This window comes from Zootoca vivipara, chromosome 1 (genome assembly GCF_965207765.1).
Source record: "Zootoca vivipara chromosome 1, rZooViv2.hap1.1, whole genome shotgun sequence".
Taxonomy (NCBI): domain Eukaryota; kingdom Metazoa; phylum Chordata; class Lepidosauria; order Squamata; family Lacertidae; genus Zootoca; species Zootoca vivipara.
This window is the reverse complement of record NC_142582.1, coordinates 15,646,348-15,671,274: the sequence shown is the minus strand read 5'-3', so window position 1 is coordinate 15,671,274 and position 24,927 is coordinate 15,646,348. Positions and strand designations below refer to the sequence as shown.

Here is a 24,927-nt window from a genome sequence, read left to right as displayed (position 1 = left end):
ATCCATGTTCCCTTACTGTCAGATGATGCTGGAGATCAAACTAGTACTTCTTACATGTATAACATGTTCAGACAGTCTCTACAGCTGCATTTTCCCAATAACCAATTTATGACAGTTTGGAGATTCTACCTTTTGGGAACTAGCTCCTTGTTTTACAAACAGCCTCCCATGTTAGAATGTTTGTTTTTCCCTTTTAAAAAAACTCTACCATTTGGTTACTAAATACTTTCCAGTAATAAATCTTTCAGGAGTGACGTTTCATTACATACTTGACAAAGACGGTGAAATATTTTTTAAAAAGATTTTGCAACTTCCAAGGTCTCCCAGCAGTACATTTGCCAGAAGTCAAAGGACCACAGTCGGGGTTTGATTTTGTTGTTTGCTTCTCTGAAATCTTCCTGTGTTCTATTATCTACAACTAATAATACGCAGCAGGTGTTACACCAAGGTTTGTAGGCCAACAGATTTGCCTTCTGAAGTCAGAGAGCAGTAAGATGCTTCCTGTAAGACAAAAATGCATTTTTGTCTTACCTTAGATGGTTTAGATGCCCCAATTACACTGAGTTTTCAAGGAAACACCCAACACTGGCTCTAATCTATTCATTTGGGGGCAATATTACATATTCAAAGCAAAAGTAGGCGTAACTTAGATTTTGCTACAGCATTATCAATGGGACAGAGACTAGCAGAGATACTCCCTCCTCACAGCAAACGTGCTATCATCAATCTCCCAGGCTTTAGAGCCTGAGTTTTCAACTCTTCCTGGGTTGGGCAGAGACACCCAGGCTTCATATCTCCAACTCCAGAGGAGCAACCCACCTCCAATATCTGCAAAGCCCTCTGGCTCCACCTCCTCCTAAGCACACAAGATGCTACTCATCTGTTGGACAAAATGCAGCCGTCTCCCCTTCCGAGTGAGGGATGTCACATTTTCCCAAGAACATTCTATACCAGGGAAATTTCCATTTCCCCTGCAGGCAAATGAAACTTGTTTCTATTACAGCTGCTGTGCAGATTGTAGCTGCACTAAGTATTACAGGCACGGAATGGATTTGACACATGGCAAGAAAAATGAGAAGTAACAGAAAACACAAACACATACACACACACACCACCACCACCTTTTAACTGCTTCATGAAAATTTTGTGTCTCCAGCACTGGAACACACCTCCGATTAAGAAAAATAAATGGCACACTAGAAAGGCTACCTTTTTGCCCATCATTCTTTGATGGTTTCATTTCTTATTTTTAATTTCAAAGAACTGCCTCCATGTTCCCTAGCAAAACCATTGACTCCCACATTAGAGTGCTTTGTACAGTCATGTGGAAAAGTCTTTCTGCTTTTGATTCACTCGCTGTTGGCCTGACGATAGAATGTATGCTATGTTTATACTAAGCCATAAACCTGTGGAGATAACTCACATTGTTCCACAGATAGAGAAGTTCCTGATCCCTTCAGTTCAGCTTAAAAACATTTCCACTTTACATCACACCTAGCTGGAATGACAAGCAGAACTTTGACCTGTTAAACACAGTGAAAGGCTTTCCCCTTCCAAAAGGGGCGTAGACAACCTTGGCTTCAAAGTTGCTTTTTTGCCAACTTCTGAGCGACTGGGGCAATTGCAACTTGCGTGAACTTAATGTAGTACTTCAAAGCAGCATAAAACTGGACCTCTGCGATCAGTAAACATTCAGCATTTTCAAAGGGTCTGTGTCACTCTTCCAGTGAAATGCAAATGTCAATATTCTTATAAACTAATCTTCGTTACTTAAGCTGCAGCAGGCTGCCCTACAGCCTGCCAAAGGAAGCATTCTCCAAACCTGCTTTAAAATACAGCTTTAATTTGGAGTCTGTCTTTCAAGCCATCAAAATCGAGAACAAAGTCTGCAGCTCTAGAATTATGTGACACTTTTTTCAGTACCGAGTTCTAGACAGTTTTCTCATGGCTAAAGGGAGCACTGGGGGAAACTGAGGCTGCTAATGCCCCCCCCCCCATTTTCTATTAAACAAGCCACTGCAGGACTGGATTAGAGACAGAATGGTTTTCCAAAGAGAAAAGCTTAAACAAATCATTCAGCATGTAGAAAATGAACTTGTGCTCCAGACATGTCTGCATTATGGACTTTCAACCCTCAAATTGCCTTGCTAGCAGCGCCAAACCGCCATTATGCCTAGTGGTACTGGGACAGGTCACCATAATCTGTGCCAGTCCTTTTAAAGTTCAAGTGTATTGTGTGAACTCATTTCCCCCCCCCTTCTCCTTATGAACTGAACAACTTGTTCTGAAGCCATTACACAAACAAAACGGTATTCAAAGGAGAAACTGCATGCCACTGAAAGAACTGTGCTTTCGAAGGACATAAAAGAGAAGCTCTACACCCCCATCTATTGGATGCTTAGTTTAGAGCTTCACTGAAGAGCAAACCAGCGCCATACATACTACCTGCTGGAGGGCTGATAAACCAATGAATTATGCATTCACCATTTTCTACGCATTATAAGTACCACCAATGATTGTAGGATCTCTCTACAATATTCAAGCTTTATGTGCAAAAGTGAACTGCAGTTCCCACGGCCATTCAATGGAAGCCTTCTTCAACCTGGCTCCCTCCAACTGTTTTGAACTACAAGTCCTGTCATCCCTAGCCAGCATGGAATGATGGCAGCTATAGTACAAAATCATAGAATTATAGAGTTGGAAGGAACCCTGAGGATCATCTAGTCCAGTGTTTCTCAACCTTTTTTGGGCCAAGGCACACTTGTTCCATGAAAAAAATCACGAGGCACACCACCATTAAAAAAGTTACAATTTTTAACTCTGTGCCTATATTGACTAGAGAGAGAGAGAGAGAGAGAGAGAGAGAGAGAGAGAGAGAGAGAGAGAGAGAGAGAGAGAGAGAGCCCAGTTTAGTTTGTGGGGTAAGTCCTAAATCTCAGTGAATTATGACTGTAAGAAACACTTGCCAATTGCTGTGTTGGTTGCAATCTCCTGTAATAAGGCTTCACAAGCCGCTGATTTCTCTGCCAGCACGTGCTCCTCGCCGAAGAGGCCGCTCACTCCCTCGTAGACGCTGCTGGCTGCCCTCCAGAGGCTGTTCTGCTTGTCAGCCCGTGGCCTCGCGCCGATCAAGCCCCGGGCTCCGCCAGCAAGAGCAGCGAGAGTGAGACAAACAGCAGCAGCAGCAGCACCCGCCGGCCGCCTCTCACGTCCGAGGCCGTGGTGGTGGCTGTTGAGAGCTGCGCTCGCCCCGCGTCGTGACCCGGCCGGCTTCCTTTCCGGCGGGTTAGTGTAGTTTATTGGCGGCCGCCAGGCACGTGACAATGCAAATCGCCCTTCTCGTCGCCGCACGTCGCGGCACACCAGCCAGCGTCTCGCGGCACACTAGTGTGCCGCGGAACAGCGGTTGAGAAACGCTGATCTAGTCAGCCCCCTTGCAATGCAGGAATATGCAGCTGTGCCATACAGGAATTGCACCTGCAACCTTGGCGTCATCCGCACCACGCTCTAACCAGCTGAGCTATCCTCCCATAATTGTCTGAAGGGCATCAGGTTGAGAAGGCTGAACAGACAATACTGACCCGTGACTAGACTTGGCATGGGAAGCATTCCATGATCCTATGACCTTACTTTGGAGTAGGGCTGAAACTGAGCTGCCTGATTCAGTTTTGGCTTCATTCACACTCAGCTGTATGTCTGCTCCAGACAGTATGGTGCCTTTTCTTTTTAAGCATAATAAAGTCCCCCTTTAAACTGTACTTATTTTATTTGCACTTTTTACATAAAATATGCACTTCTCAATGCTTTTCAATGCACTTTCCTGTAAACCACGTATTTTTTGTACAGTATTTGCTTTTCCACATCAAAACAACGTCACAGGATCCTGAGAAATGTGTGATCCATCAAGGAGTTGCGTTCTGATCTGCACAAATTCTTGGGAGCATCAGATCAAGCCAGCTCCCTGTAAAAAGCAGGCTGAGCAAGGTCCTCCTCAGCTTCCTCCTATGCACATCTTCCTAGTAGCATACTGGGTTCTGGCTCAAGCTGTGGAACCAGAGTATCGAATGCTACTAAGGATATCCAGAGTTCCACAACGTGCATATAATTGAGGATCTGCAGAAAATTCCAACAAGTTAAAATGTCTGCTCCATATTGACCCTAATTTCTTACCATTGTCAAGTGCATCAGTAAAAGATCAACTGCACACAGGCTGAGTGTTTTACCAAGTCTAGAAAGACCCAGTTAAATGGTATAATTTGTGTCAGTAGCCGTTTACTGAAATGTGCAGGCAACAACTGTATCATTAGCATTGCAGCTCCTAGCTGCTGACAGATAATACCAGCAGGAACATTCAGCTAAGTGCTCATCAAAAGATGCTAAACTGCATTTACCTGTATGTCATGATCACAACAACTGCACAGTTACATTCACAGATCTAGAAAACTGTGAAATGAATTCACTTAGCACAACAAAGGAGAACTTTGCTAATTGTACATTACTCAGCTCTGAATGCATTAATACCTATATTCACTGTAACACTAAAGTGTGCAAAATCCTCTCTGCAGAACAACCACTAACATCCTTTCATTCCTACTTTCAACATCCTTCTTTCCCCACCACAATTTGAAGGTGGGGGAAACAGGACTGAGGGAACAGCATTCTGCCCGAGACCACTGTTGGAAAAGAGATGGAGAAAAGGGATACATGGCTAAAGCCAGTATGTCAATACCCAATCCAAGTTCAACCATAAGGCTGTCAATGACCTACAAAGCTTAAAAAATAAACCTACAAAAAACTAGCTTTTTGGTTCACTTTGCTTATGATTCAATGGTACACAGCTGCTCTCACTCTCCTCTACTCAGGGTCAGGGGTGGGAAACCAGTTGCCCTGCAGATGTTGTCTGATTACAACTACCATCATCCCAGAACGCTAGTCATGTTGACTAGGGTTGATGGGAGTTGGAGTCTAAGAACATGTGAAAGCCCAAAAGGTTCCCCAGCCGATTTAGATTCATAACCTGTAAAGCTGTCTCCCCCAAACTGCAAACCAGGGTATGCTAATTGTTGTAAGGGAGAACTGTTCACGTGTCAATAATTAAAGCAGGCATGGGCAAACTCAGCCCTCCATTAGTTTTGGGACTACAACTCCCATCATCCCTAGCTAACAGGACCAGTGGTCAGGGATGATGGGAGTTGTAGTCCCAAAACATCTGGAGGGCCAAGTTTGCCTATGCCTGAATTAAAGGCTCCCACCCATGGAGCCAGCTCTCTGCTGCATCTTCACATGGTTCTCTGATCTTCATTCTTTTCAATCAGCCTCCTCAGACACAGGCAGTTTAGTTGAGTCTCCGCACTGGGATAAACTGGAGTATTCAAATCCAACAGACAGAAGAATCACATTACATCTTCCAATGAGTTTGTTCTGATATTGGCCTCTTTGCAGCCAGAGGCATGTGCAGAAGCACACAAAAGTGGAGGCAGACCAGTGCACAGGCGAAGGTATAGCCTGTAGAGCATGAGACAGACTCTTAATGTCAGGGTTGCAAATTTTAGCCCTGTGTTGGGCAAAAGATTCCTAGGGGATTGGACTAGATGACCCTCAAGATCCCTTCCAACTTTAAAATTCTGTAAGAATAGAGGGTTGCACTAAAAGGCGAGCACAAGCATCCCAAATGCCAGATAGAATGATCCAACCTCATCTCCCCACATGCTGCTCTCCTGCCCCCCCCAACCAAACCCATTTTGGGGGTACAGGGAGGAAGCCCTGCTGTACGAGTGGGAGCCTTTGTTCACAGCTTGGGATTCATTAGGTGGATCCCTCCCAGAAACACTCCAATTTTAGTTGAGAAGTTGAGGCTGCTATTTTTGTGGAGCCAGGAAAAACAGAGACATTCACATGGTAGAAGTAATGAGGCCTACAGGAGAAGGGCAATTTGGGTCTATGGTCACATTCGTATCATGCATTTAAAGCATGTGACCTCCCCCCAAAAAATAAAAAACCACAAAAAACCCAAGAATCCTGGGAACTGTAGTTTATGCCTTACAGGGCTAGAATTCTCTGGGGGAAGTAACGAGCTTCAAATGTATGATGTAGATATGACCAAAGGATGCTATCTAGTTAAACAGTTCCACTACTGCTAGGATGCTTAGCTGTGTAATGCAACTTTCCTAGCCACTCCTCTCCCTGTGTCATCCTAAATATCGTCCAGGGGTTCCCCTAGCCCTGTGCATAGAACATCCTTGCACTAGTGGGCCTGTTTACCGGTAGCTGAATACCACCCACGTTAGCAGGCTTACAGGTCATCCCCCTTTCACACCATGCCAACCCCCGATGAACCATTTTTTAGATGTGGGTGTAAAAAGTATCTTCCACAAACTCCAGAAACATCTTTTATGAAGGCATTTTGAAATGCAGCAAAATGGGTGCACATGTCAAGCAGCCTCTGAAATGACTTCGCACTTTTTACAAATGAACGATATGCTTTTATTATTCTCAAGAGGAGCCAAGTCCAATTACTGGTTCGTAGGACAATCCACTCTTTCCATCAATAGAAGAAACCACATGTAGAAACCAGAAACCTCTTATAATTTTGCTCAAAAATCAATGCTCTGAAATGTTCCTTAAAGGACCCTCTTTAATATATAGCTTTTACTGCATAGCATGAAGAGTACTAAGCTTGTTAACAGATTTATGTTGCTTTTTAGATCAATTTAGAAATTGGGGGGGGGAATAGAGTAACGTTTAATATAACCCTCTGCAAAATTAGGACACACACATTCTAGAAAGGATTTTTAAAGCATCAAACACTTCAAACGTTTGCTCTGGATCGCAGAAGGATGCAATTAACCACTTATTATATTCAGCAGTGATAACAGACCATTCTCACTGTTGAAAAGCAGACACTGGAATATTTGAAGAAGAAATATTCTCAGAAATCCCCAAACTGTACAAAAAGATAAAGATACCCAAGCTACACTCACTTCCCTGCACTTTGCTTACAAAATGCTAGCATAAACCAAAAGTCACTAATGACTTTATGGCACACCAGCTTTAAAAAAACACCCTAAAAACCAACTTAATAAATATTTGCAGGAGGTCACATTAGGCCACCAGATATTCAAACCTCCATTAATTCCATGTACACGTGAATTCTGATGAAACCATGGCCTCTAAGCTAATGCAATGTTCTTAAAAGCACCCTGATGCCTCACTTAAGTGGAAGTAGTCTGTTTTCCATCCTTTCGTACCTCACAATATTTTATCTTGACAGATGTTTGCCTTTTTCTGCCTCACTTCCATTCTGGCATATGTCATCCAAAGACAGACGGTATAAACAAGGAAACATCTGCAGGACTGATTCAATAACTGAGGAAAATGACGATTAAATCATCTAATATTCCATGATGCACTTTAGATATGCGAGACCCTTAAGCATTAGGAGTTATAAATGTGACATATTTGTTTTTAAATTCAGATATACTGGGCTGTATTCAGTGGTGCACTTTGGCAAATGGAAGGACACCTTTTATTTGCATAACAGCGTCTTTGATCCATCAGAAATCTTCACTAACTGAAGGGGAGAGGATGAAATTTTGCCAGTTTCCATCCTTCCCTCTGCACTACTGTTCTGTCCCCACAACCCCCTGAAGATGGGGAGGGCAGATGGGAACTACAGGGAGAAAGAGCAAATAATCAAAAACCATCTCCCTGCTTCTTCCAATAGCAGAGGTATCCACAGAATCAAAAGCCACAATGGATAAAAAAGCACAATTGGATCAAACCCAGTAGTTTGTGCATTTGCAATGAGTACTTTATAACTTTTTGGTGTTGTCTGGCTTTCGCAGATAACCAAAATATTTAATGTACAGAATTCTGTAATGGATACACTATATGTGATATGTCAGGATCCTTAATATACATATCTTCACAATGAGAATCACATCACAAATATTCTTAAATATGTGTAAAGTATAAACTAACACAATCTATATGTTTGATAAGCAGCTTTGGCTTTAATTCAGCAGTTACTGTCAACAACTACATTTCAAGGTCCAATCTAAATGCGAGTCAAGGAACACCAACACAGAAGGAAAAAAATCAACGTCACACAAACTATGAAGTGGATTCTGAAACAAATACATAGCATAACTTCCACAAATGTGCTAAATTGTTTTGCATTGCTCAACAGTATACAAAACTTACTATTTCTTGGGCACACAAACATCCTTGAAACCAAGGGTGAGTTCACACATTACTTGACACTTGATGGCTACAAGCTACATGTGAACCAACTCCACTTCAACTCCCATCAGTCCTAGCCAAATATCTTCATCTTCGCTTACCCTTAAGCCCACACACGCATCCCCAAGTCTGCATAGAGATGCTTCTCAGTCATGCACAGCGCCAAAGGAGGTGAACAAGCACCCCCCCCCAAAAGGAGCTTCCCTCCCCCCCCCAATTGCTGGACTCCTACCATTAACATTGGCTTCGAGTTTTTACTGTGTGTGACACAGCTCACCCACCAAGAATTATACTTTGCTCCTTCTGTGCCCCCTTTTTCTGGTGCTACCACTGTTCTCAACAAAAAAGTGCTTTTCTTTCAGCTCATAGGGAGTGGGATGTTGTAAATGTTCTAAGACTGAAAACTGCCCTTGGAAAATAAGAATTGTAGAGTTGGAAGGGACACCAAGGGTCTCCAGTCCAACCCCCTGCAATGCAGGAATCTTTTGCCCAATGTGGGGCTCAAACCCACAACCCCAAGATTAAGAGTCTTGTGCTCTACCGACTGAACTATCCCTGGTCAATGTTATTCTCACACATCTCTCTTCGAAACCCCTATAGTCACTTCACTGGCGACTTTAAAACAGAATGAAAGCACAAGCCAAGCCAACTGCCTTAGAAAATATTTCTACTTACACCTCCCATTGTAATTCCATCAATAAGTGCCACGTATGGCTTCTGGCAGGTGCCTGTCAGGAAGGAAAAAACACATTTCGTGAGGAGAGACTTTGTGCTAGCCACCAGGCAATGGCTTTATCCACCTGCCTTGCCCCAGGTGGAGTCTTCATAAGAGAGATGTTTCCTGGTGAAGAAGTGTGAGGGCAGAGAGACTCTGTGTTGGCCATCAGGCAATAGCTTTTTCACCTGCCTTGCCACACCCCAGACCATGATTTTAAGAATAGCAGAAACAGATGTGAAGAGAGGAGTTCAGGGATATATTTTTAAAATATATATATATATGTTGTGTGTCCTTGTTCTCAATTGATCTTTTCATGTGTTTTGGTATGTTTTGTGGTATTTTATGCATTGTGACTTGCTGTTATTTTTATTGATTACAGTTTAGTAATTATTTATTGTAACCGTTAAGTATAAACTGTTTCATTATCATTTTCTGATATTTAATTTTACCGTTTACTATTACATTCTAATGGATTATTGAATATTGCTTTATTTGATACAAGTTGTTTATTTTAAAGTTATGTTTTTATACTGGCTTTTTTGGTATTGGATCAGATTGTTATTAGTTGTGTGATCTTTTCTGTCTATCTTGTTGTTTCTTCAGCTTGTAAACCTATATTGATAATATAGGAAGGTGGTATACAAATTAAAAGTGAAATGAAAGTACATTTACATGTTTAAAACCGCATAAAGCACACTTCTGCAAGGAAAGAGCTTGTGAAGCCTGATAATTTAACTTGAATATTCAAATTGTTGACCAAATTATAATTATGCCACTCTGAATTCTGAGATTAGCCAAGTTAGTCCATTGCAGCAAAGAGAGCCAAGAGTTTTACGGCACCTTAAAGATCAGCAGACAAAAGCATATGCTGTAATAAATCTGTTAACCTTTAAAGTAGGTGCAGGGATCCTTTTTCAGTCTGAGCACTGATCACTGCATTCCCTTCAAAGCACCCTTTCCAGGTGCAACAAGTCATTGGTGGGTATGGCTAGGCAAGTGGGTGGAGCAACAAATGCAAATTTTACCCTAGTACACTATGATTATTTCTACACAAGCCCCTCTCTATCATCCATCCAAGTCGCAAGAGGCATTATCAGAGTTGGGAGACACACTGCACTCGGGCAAAAACATTCAGGGTGGGAAGCAGGACCAGTGAAGGGGGTGGCCGGGGGAGACTTCAGAGGGCCACACAGAGAGATATGGAGGGCTGCATTTAGCCTGAGATTCCCCATCCATGCTTTAAAGTGCTGTGGTGCCTCCTCTCTTTCTGAATATAAGATTTGGATATTTGAAACATTCTTATGCCGCCATTCAGTTCAAAAAAACCACACAGGGCAGCTCACAACAATGATAAAATAAGGAATGAAGAAGAGAACAGTAAAACCAAAGCAAAAAAAACCCTAGCAGTACCAGGGATGGGATGCCGGGGGGGGACGGACCAATTGATTAAACAGGGGTGCCCAAACTTTTTTCAAAGAGGGCTAGATTTGATGAAGTGAACATGAATGAGGGCCAACCTTTTTTTCTTTTTCTTTTTTACAATTTTACCCCAAAGTTGTTGAGCTTCTTTTAGGATTGAAGTTGAACTTTTATTACGATTTTACCCCAATAAATAAACTACCACAGGGGCCGGATAAAACCGGCCGGGGTACTGGATTAGGCCCCCAAAACGGACTTTGGGCATGTCTGGATTAAGGAGGGCTTAGAGGTGAGCCTGAGTAATAGGAAGTTATTTGCCTGGCACAAAGATTATCTGAAACTAGACGCCAGGAAGATCTACCAAAGCATTCCACAGAATATAGCAGCATAATAGATCAGATGTGGGGAAGCTCAGGGTCAAGGGTCCAATGAGAGCCCAAGCTTCTTGTATCTCTCACCAGGCCACATCTCCTCACCCGCTGTGCTTCGCTCCCAGAGTGCTATTGTTCTCAAACAACAACACCTCTTGTTTCTCAGGATAAAGGCTAGTGGGGAGTGTGTGAGCATGTGAGAAGCTAGCCTACTGCACAAGACGAAAAATGTACGTGTGCTGCTCCACCTACTTTTGCTTCTAGCCTCACCAACCCGAAACGTAGACCTTGGAAAGTTGTTAAGAAAGGAATGCAGCCCTCAGACCGAAAAAGGTTCCTTCCAGTGTATATAAAAGTGAATACACTGTGTATAAAAGTGTATAAAAGAAACACCGTGGAGTATTGGTGTAAACAGATAATACTATTGAAATACTAGTGAAAATGCGGGGTAGGGAAGGGTTATGCTTGGCTCAGTTGGTTTGAGTGTGGTGTTGATAATGCCAAGGTTGCAGATTCGATCTCCATATGGGACAGCTGCATATTCCTGCATGGCAAGGGGGTTGAACAAGATGATCCTCAGGCTCTTCCAACTCTATGATTCTACGCTTACTCAAATTAAGCCTGTACTTTTAAATTACTGGTATACACACCGACAGCATTGTTCAAGGCGTACTCTTCTCTGAAGAAATATTGTGGCAGCGCTTCTCCCGCTCTTCCTGCTTCAGCAATAGCTAGGAAACAAAACAAGTGTCATATTTAGCTACCAAAACATTTAACTGTCTGGAATACCAAGAAATGTGACTGCAGCAAACTTTCATGACCACAATATATGCAATCCAAGTTGGTGGTCATCCAAATTCTGCAATTTAACTAGGTGCTATGTAAAGAAGCACTTTCTTTTGTCTGTCCTGAATCTCCCAACATTCAGCTTCATCAAATGGCACCAGATTCTAGAATTATGACAGGGGAATAATAATAATAATAATAATAATAATAATAATAATAATAATAATAATAATAATACCCTCTCTCTGTTCACTTTCTCCACACCACAGATAATCTTATACACCTCTGTCATGTCTCCCTCTGCTCTCCTTTTTTGTTAACTAACCCCCCCCCAAAAAAATGCCCTTTCCCTACAAAAAACCTTTCCCTACAAGAGAGTCTCCACCCCTTGATCATTTTGGTTGCCCTTTCCTGAAACTATTCCAGAACTACAATATCCTTTTTGAGGCAAGGCAACCAGAACTGTACAGAGTATTCCAAGTGCAGTCGCCCCACAAGTCTGCATAACAGCATTACTATATGGGCAGTTTCATTTTCAGTACCTTTTCTAATGATCACCAATATGGAATTAATCTTTTCCCAGCCGCTGTAAACGGAGACAACTTCACTGACCTATCAACTACAAGGCCAGTTTTTCCTGGTCAATCACTGCCAGTTCAGACTCCGAGAGCATATACATGAAATTAGAATTCATTGCCACGATGTGCCTTACTTTACACTTGCTGACAATTAAATGCATTTTACTGCCCATTAACCTAGTTTAGAAAGATCCTTTTGGAGCTTCTCCCAATTTATTTTAACCTGAACATTTTGGTATCAGCAGCAAACTTGGCTAACTTAATGCTCATCCCAACTCTAGATAATTTAAAAAGCACAGGCCCAGCACTGATCCTCGGGGGACTCCATCCCTCCAATGGGAGGACAATCCATTTATTCCTATTCTCTTCTTCCCATTTCTGAACCAGTTCCTGGCCCATAACAGAACAACCCCCTGATCTCGTGACAGCTAAGCCTACCCAGGTGTCTTTGCTGAGGGACATCATCAAAAAGCTTTTGAAAGTTTAAGCACTCAATGACAACTGAAACTTTTGAACTCTCAACTTTTTGAATACTCAAAACCTTACCTTTGATATCGCCTCCTGCACAGAAAGCCTTGTCTCCAGCTCCCTTTATTATTATTAAAAAGGTGTCAGGGTCCTTCTCCCATTTCTACAAAAGATAAAACATCCATGTTGGATATGGGCTCTGATAACAGAAATGAACCAGGCTAAGGAAAAACAGCAGGGTTGGGAACAGTTCAGCATTTCTATCTCATTGGCTGCTTCTACACTGGAAGCTGCTTCCACCCGCTTTATATCAGTATGGTAGCAATACATATTTGGGAGGGAAACACAAGGCATCATATAGTTTCACCCTAATTTCCTTGGGCCAAAGCCACGTGCTCTAGGAGGCTCCATACCACCTCTCTCGTCTTGAACACAGAACAACCACCTTTGACCCATTCCCTTGTTCAGAGCAAAGTCAGCACTAAAAGGGTTGTGGGGAGAACCCCAAAAGCTCTCCAGCTTACTCTGTGCCTCTTCCTCCTTTTGATACAGACGGCAGCAATGCCACACCTTAGGGATGAATCTCAGTAACCTGTTGAAACCCCGAATCCACATGCACTGCACTTCCCCCTACTGAGCCATGACTGAACAGAAGTCCAGGAGAGTGATAAAAGGCCCTGGCTTCTTAGGATCCCAGTGAAGTTTGTTTATTTGATTTATAGCCTGCCCTTCCTCCAGAGGAAGTCCAGGGAAGCCACATCTCACCTCCCCCTGCCCTTCCCCCCTGCCTAACTTAAGGAAAGCTGCAAAGCCAAGCAAACCCCCAGCCAGCCTGAACCCTTTCCTATAATGTTGACTCTGCAGATGGCAAGGGGAAATATCCATTCCCACCACTTCCCACCTTGCACAGGAATCCTCAAGACATTTCCTTTTTCCAGAGGGAGCGGTCACACTCATTCTTCTCCCTCCCTTGAAGCAATATTCACTTGCTTTCAATACTGCCTTTCTTGGCCCTCCTTCCATGCTTCCGCCTCCCCTTCCTACTACTCTACCATTTAAATAGGGATTTCTGCTGCTACAAGTTTGGCTGTGGGACACCACAGGGTACGGTTGCTGCCACTAAGATGACCAGTATTCTTCTGTAAATATGGCGAAGATGAACATGGTGCGTGTGTCTCAGTACTGCCTGTTACTTATTCAGTGAGCGTAGATAAAATCCACTACAGTGGTACCTCTAGTTGCGGACTTAATCTGTTTCAGGGTGCCGTTTGCACCCCGAAAATCCGCAACTAGAGTGCCTCTTCTGCACATATGTGCAGCACGATCGAGCGCTTCTGCGCGTGTGCAAAGCGCACAGATCGCTTCTGCGCATGCAGCGAACCCGGAAGTAAACACTTCTGGGTTTGCCGCGTTCATAAGCTGAAAGTCCATAAGAAGATCGGAACATTAACATGAGGTATGGCTGTACCTGTAACAGCATTTCCGCTGTTCTCATTTTCAGGTACTTCCCCACTCCCCAGTACATCCCTAATTAAATCAAAAGGGTGGCCATAAAATTAATCTGATTGCTGGTTCATCCAGAGCCCTTGGCTTGGTTTGCACATGCGTGCTCATCGGTGAATGAATGCGAGGACAAGACATGGCTTTTGTTTGTGAATGAGCCATCACAGATCATAAGTTGCATACAGAACTTTCGCACCACCTCAAACCCAATGGTTTTCAACAGAGGCAGTTCACACATTCAGCTGCTGAAGTGTAGAAAAAAAGTGATGGGCTATAGGCTGCTCGAGGTGCTGCCCTTGAATGGCCTCCTCTGTCAATCCACACACTGTGCCCTTGGGACACTGACAGCACTGATTTAAAAGAAAATCACCAACCTTCAGTTGTGGATATATCTGTCGAATCATGGATATATTTAATGCATTCAGAGCCTTGGGTCTGTTCATGGTTATAACACCAGCACAACCCCTTTTTTCCAAGAGAACCTCAGAGGAAGAAGCTGCCGTCTTGGACATACTCTGCATATTTGACACAAGAACAAACAAACAAACAAAAATCAAGGGATTCAGCCACATTAGTCAAAAAACAACGTTTTGAATGTGTCATAAACACACAACACCAGATGGCACCAGAGAGCAAAACAATACAATGTGATTTTTACACAGCGGGTTTTTTTTCTTTTGTTATGATTAAATTTATGACTTATTTATAGCAGGGTCCCCCCCCCCCCCCCGTGTGTAGATCCACCCAAGGGTTTTTAACAAGCTGCTAATCTGCAAGTTGGTAGTTGGTTCCAACATGCAAATTCTCTAGAGTGGGGGGGGGGGGAGACTGGCTCTCCAGATGTTACTGCTATTCCCATTCTATATGGCCATTCTGGCTGGTGCTGATGGGAGTTGGAATCCAAAGCATCTGCTTTTCATGCAGAAGGTCCCATGTTCAATCCTGGGAACCACCAGCTGGGACAGACTCCCTGTCTGAAACCCTGGAAAGCCACTGCCAGATAATGCGGAGCTCGATGGACCAATAGTTTGGCTTGGTATAAGGCAACTCCCTATGTTCCTATTTAACAAACTACTTTAGGCTCATGTGAGCTTATGCACACCCACAAGTCCTTGTCTCCTGCCTTTCCCCCATATGAACAGTATACAGGAAGCCCAAAACTTATGCACATTTGACTTGTGTGCATTCAGCTTTATGCACTTGGCAAAATAATTTTTAAAAAAATTAAAAATGGGGTGGACATTCAGGTAAAGACTTTGCCAAACCCACCAGCCATTACACCCAATGAGATTTGGGCTTTAGGTGTATCATAAAAGGTGTAAGTTGTGAGCATGGTGTATCATAAATTGCCTTTAAAACTTGTGGTTTTGCCTTCTGGAGAGGTTGCTGGTGCACATTTCAAAAGCCCCCATGGGCTTTCTGAAAACAGTTTACATATTGAACATCACCAAACCCACATTAGCCTCCCCAACCTGGAGACCTCCATACTTACCAAGTGTTCTACAATGACCTGTAACCTGTTGAATGGCTTCAATCTGAAACAAGAAAATCAAGTTCAGTCATCTCTTTTGCAACAGCCAATGTAAAAATGTCAAGCAAATCAAGCACATGCTTTTGTCAGCCACACCTACACTATACATTTAAAGCAGAAACAGCAGGGGGGGACACTTTCTAGAGTAGTTTATGAATCAACCCAGGAAACTCTGGGAATTGTAGGCTTGTGCGTAGAGTACTCCATATTTATTAACATGGGTTTTCCCCTCACATCTATTTTATATTGTGTTCTAAGTGCCAGACAGAAGCTTTTCTCTTCAACCAGGTGTTGGCTGATTAACATTCTATGGCTTGTTAAATGTGTTTGTGGAAGAGGGGCTATTGGTTTGTTTTTGTTTTATTATGTATGTTGTATTTTCATGTTGAGAACTGCCCTGTGATCTTCAGATGAAGGGTGGTATACCAAATGAACGAACGAATAAGCACCATTCATGTGCAAACTTTAGGACAAATGGACCAGCTTTCTGGTGGGGGGATATACATCTTCCCTACATTACCTTTCCTATGTTGTGCTTTAGGTACACCTTAACATTAACACAAACATGTCCAAAAAATAAATTTGAAATGATTTTCAGTCAAGAAGGAAGCATTCCACATAGCAGGATAAGCCTTCCCGCACTCCAAACTTTTTTCTTTTCAAAGGGCTCATTTAGCTACTTGGTCCCTCTTTAAAGCCCCAACTTTAAATTCAGCCAATGAGCTGGCATCGCCCTTGACCTTGGATCACCTTGACGTGCAGCAATGGGACACTTGCTGGAACCACAAGGAGAGCAAATACCTGTCGCCGCACACACACTTGTCGAAAAACAAAGGGCATGAACCACAAAGCTGTCTTTTAAAGAGAGATCCTGAATCTCGGCAACCCAAAGCTGCCGAGTTCCCGTCTTCCATGTTTCCTTCTCAGCTTTTGTGACCTAGAAAACAGTTCCTGCTCTTAACACTGTCCACTGTAAACCAGAGTGAGCTCCTGTTGCTCTGTCCCAGCTCCTGGCAACCTAGCAGTTCAAAAGCACGCCAGTGCAAGTAGATAAATAGGTACCGCTGCGGCGGGAAGGTAAACAGAGTTTCCGTGTGCTCTGGTTTCCGTCATGGTGTCCTGTTGCGCCAGAAGCAGTTTAGTCCTGCTGCCCACATGACCCGGAAAGCTGTCTGTGGACAAACGCCGGCTCCCTCGGCCTGAAAGCAGAGATCAGCACCACACCCCATAGTCGCCTTGGACTACTAGACTTAACCGTCCTGGGGTCCTTTACCTTTATTATTGTTGTTGTTGTTTGTTATTTATTCAATTTGTATAGTTCCCTTCATTCTAAGATCTCAGGGCGGTTCATGGGATAAAACCACAAAAATACGTAGTAAAAACAAAGTACAAGAACAAAACAAATAATACACACACACCCTTCCCTCAAACACATTTAACAGGACTCTTAGTAATCCAATGGCCTGGTTGAAGTTTATAACCTCTGCCAGGACGGCGAAAATCAAAGTGTACAGCGAAAGCTGCGCAAAGCAGGACCCGCTACTCGGGAGTAAGCCCCCACTGCGTTCAAGGCTGCTCCTGAGGAAAGGCAGGCGGGGCTGCGCTTCTCGACGCCGCTCTCGGCCCTCGCCCCACTCGCAGGGCCGCCGGCCTCGTCTAACCTGTGAAGCCTCCGCCTCAACACCGGAGCCACAGCCGGCAGCCCCATCCCGCCACCGGTGCTCGCTCTCTCGCGCGCGCCCACTAACGTATTGGCTTCGGTGGGTATGAGGAGAGGAGGAGGAGGCCGGCAAGGCGCGGGGTGATGACATCACCTAGCTGCGCAGCTGACTCGTCGTAGCTCGTCAACGGTCTGGAAAACTTATAAGAGCACAGAGTTCGCGCGGCCTAGAGAAGCCGGGGAACGGTTCAGGTGGAGGAAAGGAAGCAAGAGATCAAGTGAAAGGAAAGAACAGCATCTCATAGTCCGGATGCGGCGTTTCCGAGTTCCCTTTGGCAACACACCCCTGAACGTGAGAGCTGCTCATAAGTATCAATGGGAGAACCTTATGACGTAGCTGCGACTGGACAGCGACAATGGGTCTTATTTTGCGCGAATTTTTATTTTTTATTTTTTTAAGTCTTTAAATATTTTTGCAAGTGAGTTTGGCCGTGACTGTAGGAACTGTTTACGACAACCCTGCCGTGTACTCCATTCTTAATACACTACATGTTTGGGGTCGGGCTGTCTGCAACCCCCCCACACACACACACTCCCATAGAACCAGGTCCCGTTGAACCCAGTTGCGCTTAATAAGACTGCACGGGAAACTGCTCGCAACAACAACCCTTCAGTGTAGGCCAGTGCTGTTGCCTCCACGTTGCTGCGGACAGGCAGAGGCTCACGACGGCCCTGCAATGGAGCCCACTGCTCATACTACAGGTGGGATACAGAGGTTTGTTTGCGTTTCCATCCAAAACCCTCCCCTCTCCCCACAAAAAACACCCCACCCCACTCATTAGATTGCAGCATTCCATTGCCCACTCTTTAGTTGCGATTCCTGCACTGCAGGGGGTTGGGCTAGATGGCCTTTGGGGATCCCTTCCGAATCAATTATTCTTCCCCGCCCTAAATCGGAGGAGTTCGGCTGCATGCAGAAGTGTTTTCCCTAAAACCGGAAACTGGAACAATGCCTTACTTGTTGAGGAAGCGAGTAGAAACATTTTTCTCCATCACCTGCTTTCCCTTTCTCTATGATTTGGGAGGCCTCCTTGTTTCTTGGCATTAGCGCCACCTGGAGGCCTCTCTGATAAACGACTGTCTCCCTTCTCCCCACTGGTTCCCCTCTCCGCCTCACAGGACTCTCTGCCTTCCTGCCCCCCACCAGCCTCCAGAATTATAGAGTTGGAAGGGAAGCCAGGGGTCATCTAAGTACACCTTCTCAACAATGCAGTCTCCCATCCAATTTGAAACCATATCAGCCCCTGCTTAGCTTTGCAAATGTGCTAGAGGTTTTTTGGGGGGTGGGGGTTTATAAACTAGAATAATGTTATACAGATAAGTATGCCAAGTTTTCTTGTGTAATTTTGTAGCAGGGGCCCAAAGGGCCCCAATTAAGGTGATAATGTAAATCCCTATAAATCCTGAAATATGCTTATATTAGTGAATTATGGTAACCTGTTGCTTTAAAGAAACTGATGGTTCAGCAAGAAGCCGTCCCTACTGGGATAGAAGGTCAGCTAATACGTCAATCACAAAGAAGCAATTCATAAACTAGAACATAAATTGTTACATCTACACGTAACACAGGTTCCCATGCATGTAAACTAACTCACAATGTAACAGATCACGGTGAGAATCAAAGTTTAGTTAGTGATGCTTATTGCACATGCGTATTAAATATGAAATGAGGTAATGATGAATATTAAATATACAATGATGTAATGACTTATGTGATTGGTTAAATCAAAATCCTTTGTTTGAAATGTTATAAATTCCTCTGCCCCACATTGGGCGGGGTTGCAGTTTTGCAAAAAGATTTGACTGTAACCTTATTGCTTTGCAATAAACATAATGGACTCCTAACTCCTCTTGTCTCTGAGTTTTATTGGCTAACTCAGAAGATAAGCCATTTTTGGCTTACAACAATTTGTATATCACAAAAATAGCATAATAAATATCTACAACATATGGTTCATTATTAGTGGTCAATGTATAAGTTATTATTAATAATAATAATTTCATTTCTATATCGCTTTATATTTTTTAAATCTCAAAGCTGCTTACAGAATCTCAATAAAGCAATCTGAAGAAAGTCAAATATAGTGTATATAATTAACAGAAAACTAAAATATTATCTTAAAAGATTTCAAAATAAAGCATTACAAAGGAGGTCAACTACAAAAAGGAGGTTATTGGTTCATGAATTGATTTAAACCATTAGAAAGAAAAGGGGGAAATACAGGGAGAGGGAAAATGGTAAGTTGGGTGGGGTCGGGGGGTTATGCTTCTATTATTCTACTTAGTGAATGTGTGGGGTTTCCTGTCAAAAACAATTCTCACTACAGCCAACCAAAGACAACCAACCACACCCTAAGTCACCCCCAACCTCTCTCACCACCAACAAAATACAAGCTAGCGGTTCATTTGCTGCACCACTCGGCTGTTGCCCCGTTGGCAGTGCCCATGGATGGTGCGTGCAACACTTGAGTCACAGAGTTGTTGCGTGGACAGACTGAAAGGGCTGTCGTCTCCCCCCACCCCCCGAAGCTACTGTATACTGTATTTTTTAACTGTAGCATAGCATCAGAAGTTCAACAGCAGGTCTTTCCCATCTTGCAATGATGAAGAAAGTTGCACCTGCTGAATTTCTGCTTGCAACACAGCTGTTAAATGCAAATGGTATCCTACAAGGTGTGTGTGTGTGTTTGTATGCACGAGTGCTGGGATTTCCGTAGATTACAATACACCGGAGAACATAAATGCTTTTATTTTATTAATGTATCTTTTTATGAAGTGTGTACAATGCTGCTGGCTTCAACACAGAGCTTAAAAACCATACAGTACATCTGTGTATGTACTATTAATAACTGTTGCTAATGGCTGACATAGGTTGTAGGTATGATACACATGAATAGGGTTTTAAGAGGCTTTTCAGCTATTGACCTATTTATGGTGGGGATGGGGCAGAGCACCAGAGGGAGCAGCTCTTGCAGACCTCTCTCGCACAACCCCAGTAAGCGGTGGGACGGTGGTGGCAGGAGGGGCACATTCCTGTTTCAACTCAGGGGGCAAAATTGGATGTGCCGATCTCTTATCAAAGCAAAGAGTGTAGTTAACATACCGGCCTGAGCTGGGAAAAAGCACTCCTGTCCACAGCACATAATCAGAATCCAGCAGCTCTCCTAAATCACACATCCCCTGAAAACCGATATATGAAAAAAGCTAAACTGAAAAGCTTTCAAGTGCTGCATAATCTAAGGTTACCAGACCAGATATTTTTTCCCCCAATGAATCCGGGGACACTTTTCAACTTCAATAGATCTTGTATGGGGACCGGTGACTGTCCCCGGGAAACGGGGACATCTGGTAACCTTAGCATAAGCCGTTCAGAATAGACGACTCCCATATTGCCTTATCAAGAGAAGTACCATCAAATGTCTCATTTGAATTCTATGCCAAAGATGGAAATAAGAAACAGTCCCAACAAAAGAAGATTGGCAATTAAAACTGATGGAATATGCAGAGATGTTGAAACTTACCGGAAGAATAAGAGCTCAAGATGAGAGACCTTTTTAAACAGACGGTGGGCAAATTGTCTAATGTATGTAGACAAATTGTAAACAATCAAAAACGTTGGCAGGATTGACATAAACACAAGCAGTAAAAAAAAAACTTATAGAGAGTAAAAAGATTAAATTCACAAATAGGTTGGAATTAGTTATGCAGTAAATAAAAAACCGCAGAGGGGAGGGAATTAGTAAAGAAGGTTGGTTTTTGTTTAGATTTAATTTTTGTTGTAGAAACATTGTAAAATTGAAAAATAGGAAAAATAACTTTTATTTTATTTTTAATAGGGTTGGGCGTGCTATATTGGAACATCGATGATGACACACTTCAATCATCTGGAGAATCCAGCCCAGCAACTTCATCTACCAATGTTAGTTAGCATAAGAGAGATTGAACCCTGCAACACCCTACTAGATAATTCCTGGGGCTGGACCTACAAAGTCCTAATGACTGACTCCCTCTGGAACAGGTTGTGAAATTGAAGGACCAAAACACTGCAAGGCAACATCCCGCATTACTTCTACAGTACACAGCTGGTCCTATTCCCTTAAAAAATTCGTAGCTATGTGGTTCTGATATTTATTTTACCCATCCGGGGCACAAAAATTGCACCTTCCAAATAGTATCTACATGCCGGGAAGAAGAATCAAAACCAGAACCAAAATCCTAAACTTCTGCTTGATTACAACCTCGAGCAGCTGTTATGTCTCGGAAATGCTCAGGGAAAACCCCAGATGGCAACCTTGTTCTTCCCTTAAAAACAGAGCTCCTCCGTCTGGCTCATTTGGAAACCCTTTGGTAGAATTCAACACAGCCATTGCTAGCATTCTTTTATCATTCTCACAGAAAAGAGAGTAGGTTTGGTATCATTGTGCCACAGTTTCAGATTATCAGTTGTGCAGGTGAAGCTCGGGTCAGAAAAGGATTTTACTGTTAATGAGTCTCCCATGGTAGCTGGTATAAAAACCCTGAAATTAGACAATGTATTGATAAAGTGGAGACAACTGTTCCTGCCCCAGCCTTGATCTGGCCTATATTGTCAGCAGTGCAATTTTTTTTGGGGGGGGGGGTAAAAAGGTAAATGGATCCCTGACAGTTAGGTCCACTTTCGGACAACTCTGGGGTAAAGGACCCCTGGACAGTTAAGTCCAGTCAAAGGCAACTATGGGGTTGCAGCACTCATCTCGCTTTTCAGGCCAAGGGAGCCGGCGTTTGTCCACAGACAGCTTTCCGGGTCATTTGGCCAGCATGACTAAACTGCTTCTGGCGCAACACAACACCGTGACGGAAACCAGAGTGCATGGAAATGCCGTTTATCTTCTCGCCACAGCAGTACCTATTTATCTACTTGCGCTGGAGTGCTTTCGAACAGCTAGGTTGGCAGGAGCTGGAGCAGAGCAATGGGAGCTCACTCTGTCATGGGGATTCGAACCGCCGACCTTCCGATCGGCAAGCCCTGGGGCTGGCTCATAGCTACACAGTTACACAATAGTTACACATTTGTGATGAACAGTTCAATATACAACCTTCCTTTTTAATACTATTTTTAAATATATATACAGTATATATTTATTTTTCTTTTCTTCTTACACAACAGAAACAGGAATTGGGAAGAGAGGAAGGAACAAGTGAGGGAGACCAGTGTGGTGCAGTGGTTAGAGCGCTGGACTCGGACCTGGGAGACGAGAGTTCAAATCCCCACCCAGCCATGATGCTCCCTGGGTGACCTTGGGCAAGTCACATTCCCTTTATTTGCCTAATCTACCTTACAGAGTTCTGAAAATAAAATGCCGATGCAGCTTTGAGCTCCTTGGAGGAAAAGAGGGATCTAAATGTAATCACAAACAAACCCAACAATGATTCTTTTGAATAAGGGAAGAAATGTATGCAGACATTTATTTATTTTTGCTAATTTTGATTGGCAGAATTTCTGTCACGCCCTGCCTTGCAGCATCCTGTTCCTGGATCTTTGCCCAACTTTAGCCTGGTAGCATTTCGGAACAGCCGCTGCCGTGTTGTGACTCATACAGTTCTAGGCTGCAGAGCACCCCCCCCCCCTTCTCTCTCGGCTTGCTTGACATTAGCTGGCCACCGATAAGCATAAATGCACACTGATGAACAATTAGGATGCTTTTTGTCTGAAGCTCTTTTGGAAATGTACCCTGGGTCACCACAACCCTGCCAAATTAGAAGAGTCCAAAACTTAGCACCAGCAAGGAGAGCTGGGGAAAGGAGCGGGTTTTTGATTTCACAGCCCTCCTGGCCCCTAGTTGGCTTTTAGGACTCTTCCCTGGGCTGTTCCCACCACCACCACCAGCCCTGAACTTATGCATCCCCTGAGGTGATTTTGCCTGGCTGGAATGTGTCCCTGAATCACACCTGTTATGTATTCAGTGGTCTGTGTTTGCCTGAGCTTGAGCCTGGATTAAGGATTCTGAGCCCCTGTGTTCTGATTCAAAAACAGGGCCAAGCAAATAATATTAATCCCAAAACCAAACCCCAAGCAGGCAAGCCACCATCGGAAGTGTCTCACACTTCCCTTTCTCTGTAAACAAAGCCGCAGGTTGTTGAAGGGTGTGTGGGAAGAGCTATAAAGAACAGCACAAGGCAAGTTGGAAAAATGAACTCTCCTTACAGTAAGATCTTGTGCACACCGACGCAGCAGAAGTTACGTCCCGCTGAATTATCTGGTGCCAACTCCCAAGGGAATACACATAACAACACCTGACACCGCAACCTTATGCATGTTTACTCAGAAAGGAGTCCCGCTGCATTCAATTGGGGCTTACTCCCAGATATGTTTGCCTAGGATTGGAGCTTTAGGGACGACAGAGGTTTATTATTACTGAGGGCCATAAATCAATTCGTTGCAATGCCACAGGCAAGCCCTATGCATACAGTACTATGAAATCCAATAACTTGAATGGGACTTAATCTCCAGCAAACAGGGACGGGATTGCAGCTTTATAAACCCAGTTGCTTATCATGCTTTAGATGGGATACTTATAATGCATATCCCCTCAGGAACAAGTCCCAATTGGGCTTGCTCTTAAGCAAGTGGGTACAGGACCCTTTAAAGTCCTCTGTTTTTGAGACTGGGGGAGAACACATTTTAGCGACTATCCTTTCATATTTCAAAACGTTTGTGCAGATGAGGCTTCTGGTTTGCGGAGGGAAATGGTACAGAGCGGATTGTCTGACTAAGAGATGACTGTTGCTGGGCATTTTGTGCGACAGGGGTGCGTGCCAGGGTTAAGCACCCCCCTTAAAAAGCCCCACGGAAGAGTAGGGTCTTGGGAGCAATTGGGCAAAGAAACTCGCCGTGCTCGCGGAGCCTCGCCACTCTTCTAGTTACATAATGATTACATGTACAGGAGGCCTGCTTTCCTTTGCAGCTGGCCACTCTAGAATCTCCAGGTATATGGCAGGTATAAAACCGTCCCTTACCTGTAAATATATCATCTGTTAAATAAATGCTCTGATGTTGTAGGCAAGTTGCTTACCCAACATGGTCACCAATTTTCGTAGGGCACCCTCTAATTCTATGCCCCATATTTTATTTCCATGCCAGGAAAAGCTTCACCTGCTACATTTCTGCATGCGAGGCTGCTGTTAAAAAGTACAGAAGCATGGCCTAGGACAGGCATGTCCAAAGTCCATTTGGGGGGGCCTAATCCGGCCCGCCAGTCAGTTTCATCTGGCCCCTGTGGCAGTTTATTTCCTGGCATAAAATCCCCCCAAAAAGCTCAACAACTTCAATCCTAAAAAAGCTCAATAACTTTGGTTGGCCCTCACACATGTTCACTTCATCAAATCTGGCCCTCTTTGAAAAAAGTTTGGGCACCCCTGGCCTAGGATAAGTAATTAATGAACAGGTAACACTGACTGTGATCTCCTACTACAGCGTTTCTCAACCGCTGTTCCGCGGCACAGTACTGTGCCGCCCGACGCTGGCTGGTGTGCTGCGACGCCCGGGCCGAGCGTGCCTCACCTTCCCTGGCTTCTGCCCGTCCTGAGCTCCTCGCCCTCAGGGGGGCAGCCTC

At 43.8% G+C, this 24,927-nt stretch overlaps 1 protein-coding gene across 6 annotated transcripts in view; it reads right to left on the bottom strand.

Annotated features, from left to right (window-relative positions):
* Positions 1-24,927, bottom strand: part of HIBCH (3-hydroxyisobutyryl-CoA hydrolase) — a 70,449-nt gene that overhangs the window by 36,191 nt on the left and 9,331 nt on the right. The window contains exons 1-6 of one of the 6 annotated variants that reach the window (XM_060281387.2): positions 17,430-17,510; positions 15,577-15,619; positions 14,459-14,599; positions 12,660-12,744; positions 11,400-11,480; positions 8,917-8,969 (exon numbers count right to left, since the gene is read on the bottom strand). In XM_060281387.2, coding sequence (XP_060137370.1) covers positions 8,917-8,969; positions 11,400-11,480; positions 12,660-12,744; positions 14,459-14,596 — 357 coding nt within the window. In that variant the 5' untranslated portion in view covers positions 14,597-14,599; positions 15,577-15,619; positions 17,430-17,510. Of the gene's footprint in view, positions 1-8,916; positions 8,970-11,399; positions 11,481-12,659; positions 12,745-14,458; positions 14,600-15,576; positions 15,620-16,416; positions 16,545-16,677; positions 17,511-24,927 lie in introns of those variants that run through there. The other 5 variants (XM_035136099.3, XM_088676178.1, XM_035136124.3 and 2 more) reach the window with 5 other exon arrangements.